An 8,538-nucleotide genomic window follows, 5' to 3' on the forward strand; every position below is an offset into this window, starting at 1 on the left:
GTGTAGTGTGTAATACTTAGAGTGAGTATTAGAGGGTTGTTTCTTTTTCTTGTAATATTGAGCGTGTAAGCTTTTCTCTTTTGTTTTAGTTCTGAATAAAAGTGTGTTTCAACCCCAACGTTGTCAATGTCCCCTTTCTCACAAAAGGCTAGAATTAAGACGACATAACAATATTCATCAGGTACAACTTCTCTAAGCTTCATGTCAAGTAACACATCTTCTGCATCTTGTAGCTTCGACTCTTTTACAAAACCTCGAATGATACAAGAATATGCAAGTGTTTTAACCGGCTTATTTGATTTCCTCAAATTCTTTACTAACTGAAAGGCTAAATCAGTTTTCCCTTTGCGGCAAAGCCCATGAATATACATACTATAAATCAAAGCATTAGGATCAACTCCAGCCTCTTTCATTTCTTCAATCACGTTCCAAGCTTCTTCCAAACAACCCTTCTTACAAATTTCTCGCATCAGAATGCCATATGTAAACTCATCCGGAATCATCCCATTCCTCTTCAGTTCTCTGATAACCGACTCTACCATATCCTCTTTGTCCTGTTTAATTAACTCCCACATTACAAAATTACTAGTTCGTGTTGACACAACAAGTCCTCCCCTACTTTTCATCTCGGACAAGGTGTGTATCGCCCCCTCAAACCTTCCAGCACTTGCATACACCTCAACCAATCCATCAACAACTTTTATCAACTTTTCCTCCAACAATGCGTCAAACAGATCATGAAAAATTTCAAAATTAATAACTTCCCAATTTGTATTATCAATAACATCATTAATCAAGTTATCTGACCTTGCATCTATACCCCAATCCCAATGACACAACAATCGGACAACTGCAATGTAAGTTTCTAAATCATGTTTAAAACCAGACTCTTTCAGTTGACGTATAAATAACAACGCACTGCTCCGTTCTCTTTTCAACTGGTCATACGTTTCAATAGCCTTAAACTTACCAAGTTTTTCAAGCGGATGACATAACACATTGGTATCCGAAGATGAGTCTGACACGTCAGAGTATGCTGCATATGCAAGCGATCTAACGGATGTCCAACGTAGACTCCAGGAACGTTTTACCAGATTACAGCAAGAACTCAACCGAGTAAAAGGAGGCGTCATAGCGTTTGAGGTTAGTTTTTAGGGTTGAGGGTTTAGAACAGGGAAATGGAACCCTAGTAAACGGAAATCTTAGTTTCGTTTTAAAACGTATCGATCTCCAAAGAGTTTGGAGGAGGGAAACAGAAAACACTTATAAGATTAGGTAAATTACAGAAATTGTCCCGCAGTTTGGTAAAAACCACATTTAAAGTCCAGGTCTATAAAATATGGCACGAGCACTCTTTATCGTTTTATTATCTTGCAGACCACTGACTTCCATAGTTTTTGTTAAGTTTGATATAGAAAGCTTTTAATTTTCTATTTAAAATCATGATAAATATCTTAAAATGTTATTAATTTTATGAAAATATGACACTTGTTAACATTTCAAATATATAGAAAGATAAATACGAAGAATATGCGCAGGAGGTTATTTAATTTTTTTTTTCCGTTTTCTTATCGTTGATATTGTTGTTATTGGTTCACACATTTATTTTCCACCTTTCCTCATTCCCTCTCTCTTCCTAAATGACAACCACATTTTTTTTCTCTTATATTAAACACCAATACACGTTATTTAAGGCAAAAGCTTCATCTTCTCCGTTGTGCTACCCACGAATTCATATTCAGGCGAAAACTTCATCGTGTCTCTAACATGATTCAACTTCTCCATTGTGCTACCCCAACCCTAAAATCTAATCGCTACTGTAACAGACAAATAGACATGAGCATAGGCAGGTATCATATCGAATTGTTCTTGAACGAACTTACCACAAACATTCAATGTTACATTATGAGTACGGGGTCTATGTAAGACCAACAAAGTTCCTAACATATTAGGTGAAATTGTGCGCATATTTTCCATTGATTGGTGCGGTTTTATCATAAATTGTCTTAAACCTTGTAAAAACAATTCGAAGAGGGACGAACCAGTATGTTATTTCATTGGTCCTGTCATAATATTATCTGGTAAATTTCATAAAACTTTTTATGTTTTCAATTTTTTATGATTTTAAAACTATGTTTTTTGTTTTTTTCAATTAATTAAGAAACCATATTTTACAATTTGTTGCAACATTGACCATTTTTTCGGTTGCCACTGTTGAAATGACATTGGACGTTGACGTGACACTGTTTGGTAGTTATCGTGCGTGTGATTCGTAAGTTAGAAAAAAAAAACGAAAGAAAAAATGACATAAAATAGCTTTACTTGTTTTATGCTTAAAAAAGAAAAACAAATGTGTTGTAATGTAATTAATAATTTTGCATTTGTTCCATTTAGAAAGTAAAACATAACACTTGCATAGTAAAAACAACTGATTAAAGTATAATAACATTGACAAATAAATATACATAAATACATGTTCCAAGCAAAAGCATTCTAGCTAGCGAGAAGCTAGGATTACAAGACATTAAGACATTCAACATTTGGATCTAAACACCAGTTAATTAATATACTTACCATGAGTGAAATGCATTAGGTTCGACTGCCTCTTTCATTTGTTCAAACACGTCCCAAAATACCAAAATTTAACTTTGCATGTTAAAGCTTTTATAAGCTTATCAGTTTACCAAACATATTGTCTACAAAAAGCATATATAATAAAATGCTACCAAAGTTTTAAACATCTTAAATGCAAAATAAAATGTCACTAGGTGACACCTAGGCTTCATCTAATTGGACAGGCTCGTCCAAACTGCTACCTCCACCGTCTTTGTCATAAACAGCCTTCCTAATCTTTCATCTTCACTTGCCTCTTAGACTTCCTAAACTTCTTAAGAATCCTAGCATGAAGAGCATTGAGACTAGTCAACTTATGGAGTGCAAGAGTTTGTTGGGTAGTATTCAACTGTCCAACAGTACCCACTGCAGCTTGATCCCTAACATCTTGAACCGCTCCATCACAAACACCTTCATTTTGAACACATGCATCTGGAACACCCTCGACCCCTTCACCTTGACCCATGTTTGGTTGAACCCGTTGAACTTGAAACCCTGCTAGAGATTTTTTTTATCAAAATGGTCATTTTTACATTTTTGGTCACTTAATTAAGGCATTTGGACCACTCAAAACTGAAATATAAGAACATCTTGAAACCTGCAACAGTTTTTTTCGGTCAACATGACAGTTTTTACCTTTTGGGTCAGTTTGGTCATTTTCACCATTTTGGTGTTTTTGGTCCATTTGGCCTTAACCCTTAAAGAATTTAAAATTTAAAGATAATTAATCTGGAAAGTATCAAACTATACTATATATATATATATATATATATATATATATATATATATATATATATATATATATATATATATATATATATATGAGTTTCAAATAAAATTCACAATAATATGAGGGAGTTACATGAGACTAATAAGTCAGAAAAAAAAATGAATGAAAAAGCAAAGTGAAATAAAATAGCTTTATACTTGTTCTAGGATTAAAAAATCAAAACAAATATGTTGTGTTGTAATAACTATGCATGTGTTGGAATTAAAAAGAAAAAAGAAAACACTTGCACAATTATATATAACAACAATTGGTAAAAATATGATATTGTTATATCGTATACATATTGGTTGGTACCTGCTTGTGCCTGCCTAACAACAGGCATGATTTTCCTGCTTTTCATCTCTTCTAGCAACCCCATGGCATCATCCTTTTTCCCTAGTTTACATGCAGCATCAATTGCAATAGAAAACGAGACCTCATCAATGAAAACCCTTGATTGCTGCGTAAAATGCTTGAACAAGCATAGAGCTTCATCAAGCTTCCCTATATGCCACAAGTGTTCCATCATCCGCCTCACAAACTTATGATCGATTTTAATACCTCCTGATTCCATTTCCTTAAAAAGATCCAATGCCTTGTCAATATCTCCTTTCACACAATACCCTCCAATTAACTCACCATAACAATCTGCATTAGGGACAACTTCTCTAATTTTCATTTCGAGAAACATATCTTCTGCCTCTTGTAGCTTCGACTGTAATACCATAATTTGAATGATATAATAATATGGATAAACATTAAGCAACGGCTTATTCAATTTCTTTACTAACTGAAAGGCTAAATCAGTTTTCCCATTGCTGCAAAGGGCATAAATATACATACGATAAGTGAGATCATCAGGTTCAACTCCAGCCTCTTTCATTTCTTCAATCACGTTCCATGCTTCTTTCAAACAACCCTTCCTACAAATTACGTACAACAGGAGCCCATATGTATACAAATTAGGAATCATTCCATCCATCCTCAGTACTCTGTAAACCGGCTCTACGATATCCTCTAAGTCCTCTTTAATTAACTGGGACATTATAAAATTACACGTTTTTGTTGACACCACAAGTACACCCCTCCTTTTCATCTTGATCAAAGTGTGTATCACCTCCTTAAACTTTCCAGCACTTGCATACACCGTAAGCAACCCATTAACAGCTTTTATCAAATTTTCCTCCATCAACGCGTCAAACAGATCATCAGAAACTTTAAACCTAACAACTTCCCAATTTGTATTATCAATAACATCATTAATCACATTATTTGACCTTGCATCCATACCCCAATCCCAATGACACAACAATCGAACAACTGCCATGTAAGTTTCTAGATCATGTTTAAAACCAGACTCTTTCAATTCACGCATATATAACAGCGCACTTCTACATTCTCTTTTCGACTGCTCCAAGAGGGTTTCATTAATTACCTTGAACTTACCCACTTTTTCAAGCGGACGACATAACACATTGGTATCCGAAGAAGAGTCTGACACGTCGGAGCATGTTGTATAGGCAAGCGAACTAACACGTTGGAGATTCCATGAACGTTTTACCAAATTACAGCAAGAAGCCAACCGGGTAAAAGGAGGCGGCATAGCGTTTGAGGTTAATCTTAGGGTTTAGGGTCCTGTAGTTGGTAAAAAAAACCACATTTTAAGTCTTATTGTCATTATACCCTAACAATATTTCGTATAAGACAAAATTAAAAATATAGCTAAATTCCTTAATTAATTTGTGGAAAATAGCCAAAAAAAACTCAAATTACAAATATAACCATGAAAATCGCAAATGGATTAATGTAACGCCCGTAGATCAGGGCTAGTCAATTTAGAGACAATAAGCATCAAAAATGACTTTTTGATGGAAGATTATTTAGAAGGAGTAATCTTAACTAATGTAGTGTATGTTACAAGGTTTCCGAATATATAAAGAACGCCGAAATCCGAGTTATAACGAAGAAGTTATGACCTGTCGAAGTTTCGCGACAGAACAGGCACGACACAGCGCGATGTAAATAATGAATTTACGTTAGAGTGATATTTGGCCTTAGCGATCTGAACGAAAGTCGTAGAATACGTTAAACCGAGAGCGTACATAAAAAGAACGTCCAAATCTGACTTCATATGAGGAAGTTATGATTTTTCTAAGTTTCGACTTAGCGGTATGCAGCCCGAATACTCGATTTGAGATCGAGCGGTTTTTAGCCGAAACAATCTAAACGAGAATCGAAGATCTCGTCGATAGTCCAACGGTAAAAAGACAGACAAAAACGGACGTCGGATGAAGAAGTTATGAATTTATAACGGAGTTTTCTTACCCCGGCCTACTAAAAATAAATAATAAAAATAAAGTCAAAATTAGCCGACGGAGTCTAAACAAAAGTTGTAGAGCGTAGTCTCACCTACGCGGGGATATAAAGAACGTCGAAAACGGAGTTCGTATGAGGAAGATATGAATTTTTGAAGTTTATTAAATAATTTCGATATTAAATTTAATTATAAAATATCTGATATTATCCAAAGGGGGGGAGTCAGCGGCCTTATCCGGGTTACGCCCAGCGTAAATCGAGGATCCAGCCCCTATAAAAGGAAGTCGAGTGCAACCGATTCTTTTGCTCAATTTCTTTTCTCTCTCTCCCGTTTTGCATCGTTTTGCGTGCAACTTATACCCCAAAGCCCCGGTATCATTCCCGAGCCCCGAAGCAAGTCCCGAAGCCCCGAAGATCCCGAGAAGTAGAGTTACCGAGTCGAAGCTCTGCCCGCAATGAGCCCGGTTTTTGTGAAGATCTTCCAAGATCTACCGAAGAATACTACTTCTACAAGCCGTAGTGCTGTCCGATCATCTTCTGATCAAGGGAGTGTATAGTTACTTTCTTCTAACACATAAATATAAAGTATTAGCTATGAAATACGTGCTATGTGTTATATATTATTTGTCTATTTGAGATGGGCTTGGAATTGATGTTTTTATACGAGTGTTAAATGATTTAAACTGCGTTTGTATTTATATCTACAAAAATGTTGGGTAGAACATGGGTAGATGGAATAGTTGGTGACGATGCGACTTCGTGCCTATTTGATAAACCCTGGTGACTATGAGACGTAGTGCCTATAGTGTAAACCTTGGTGACGATGTGACTTCGTGTCTGTTGTGTAAACCCTGGTGACTATGAGACGTAGTGCCTATTGTGTAAACCTTGGTGACTATGAGACGTAGTGTTTATCGTATGAACCCTTGTGACTATGTGACGTAGTGCCTGTTGTATAAACCGTGGTAGCAAATGGACTTTGTGCCAGTTCCTTAGGTAAATCCTTAGGAATGAATGAATGAAGGATAGTTAGTTCTTAGGGTAAACCCTTGAGAAAATAAAGCAGATAATGGGGATGGGTATTTGGGTTGATTGTTTGATGATTGAATATAATAAATGTATTATTGTGGGTTGAAAACCCTATATGCTCACCAGGCTCCCAAGTCTGACCCACTCAGTTTTCTTTGTATCACAGGTATTAATACGAAGACATATTTCACTGAGAGATTAAAGGAGATGTAAATCATTAGTGTAAATAAATGTAAGTTCTGTTTATGCTTATGTGTCTGTATCGGAACATGACATCCCGAGATTTTGTTATATAATGAAAATACATTTCTTTAAGGGAATGCTTTGATAAATTCTTATCATATTTTTGTTTTGGGAACAAATTCCGCAACTGTTTTCTTTAAAAGATTACTCTGATTTTAAAAACAAAGCATAAACAAATCGGTCTTTTCTGGCCGTGAAATTGGGGATGTCACAATTAAGTCCTTCTGCAGTTTTAGCATTCAATCTGCGATTTAGCATCCCATCTGCGAACGCACAAGTCGCTAAGCACAGTGCTTTACCGAATTGTACGTTCGCATGTGGGTTTTTTTAGTTTTTTTGATTTTTTCCGTATAAATACTCTCATTTCTGACTAAAACCGCAGATGAACTAAGTTCATCGGCGATTTCCTCTCATCCCACATGCGATTTTGCATTTTCTTTTTTATTTTTTACTACGAAATTGATAGGGCTTAACTACGAAACAACCTTATTATATATAAAGTTTTGCAAAAAATTATCAATTTATTTGTTATTTCTTTGGAAAATTTATTTAAAACATCTCTAATAAAATGAATTTTCCAACAAAAAGTTTGAAAAATGCTTGAAAAATGAAATCGGCCATAGTGTCTCTAGAGAGAGAGTTCTCCAAAAAAAAGTTTGAAAAATGAAAGAAAAATGAAAAAGGGGAAACCAAAGATGGACGCAAAATCACAGATGGACTAAGTCCATCTGCGAACGTACAAGTCGCTAAAGCACAGATGTGCTTTAGCGACTTATACGTTCGTAGATGGACAAGTAAAATCGCCAATGGACTGAGTCCATCTGCGATTTTGGTGGCTATTTTTGTAATTTGGGTTTTTTTGGTTATTTTTCACAAAGTAATTAAGGGACTAGGCTATATTTGTAATTTTCTCTTCGTATAATGGTTTAAATGGTAACTCGTGATTAGTTTTTGGCTTTGAAGGGTACGAACTTGTGTTTTATCGGTTAATTTCGTACCTTTACCCATTTTTGAAGGTTACATTGTCTTGTCAACTACCAACTAAACAGGTGAGTCAACAATGAATCAGTGGTGAGTCGACTCATCGTTGCCATGCAAGCCAAGAGTTATTACGCCTATTTACTTCCACTAACCCTCCAACACACATCTGTCATGATCTTTGCATATCTTTGGAATCTATTATCTTCTCCATTCGCCTTGCTTCTATCACGCCAGCAAGTAATCCCACAAAACACCACCACCACCACCATAGTCCCGACTCCCTACATGAATCGAAGTCATTTGTCGTCTGAGCACAAATTTAACCTGAAAATCAATGAACACGATGAACCCAAAAATCATCATCATCGTTTCATCATTTTCATGGAACTCAACATTCGAAAAGCATTAATGGTTGGTGTCTTCATCAGTCTTACTTTCTTCTTCATGATTCCTATAGCATTTGTTCAGAATCAATTGAGAAAGTTTTTCCATTTCTGAAACCCATTATCAATACATAAGTGGATCTGAACCAAAAATTGATAATTTTTTTGTGAAACTTGAATTGTTGAATGAGGTCGTTCGTAATC

The 8,538-nt window shown here is 35.6% G+C and overlaps 1 protein-coding gene across 1 annotated transcript; it reads right to left on the bottom strand.

Moving 5' to 3' along the window:
- Positions 1-1,710: 1,710 nt before the first annotated feature.
- On the bottom strand, positions 1,711-4,989 carry LOC145105769 (uncharacterized). Its single transcript, XM_079042846.1, has 3 exons — positions 3,698-4,989; positions 2,575-3,108; positions 1,711-1,817 (listed from the first exon to the last, which is right to left on the bottom strand). The coding sequence occupies exons 1-2, from the start codon at positions 4,983-4,985 to the stop codon at positions 2,846-2,848; spliced, it is 1,551 nt and encodes a 516-aa protein (XP_078898972.1). The 5' UTR covers positions 4,986-4,989; the 3' UTR covers positions 1,711-1,817; positions 2,575-2,845.
- Positions 4,990-8,538: the final 3,549 nt, after the last annotated feature.

This window comes from Lactuca virosa, chromosome 1, assembly GCF_052849685.1.
Source record: "Lactuca virosa cultivar CGN04683 chromosome 1, Lactuca_virosa_CGN04683_v6, whole genome shotgun sequence".
Classification (NCBI taxonomy): Eukaryota; Viridiplantae; Streptophyta; class Magnoliopsida; order Asterales; family Asteraceae; genus Lactuca; species Lactuca virosa.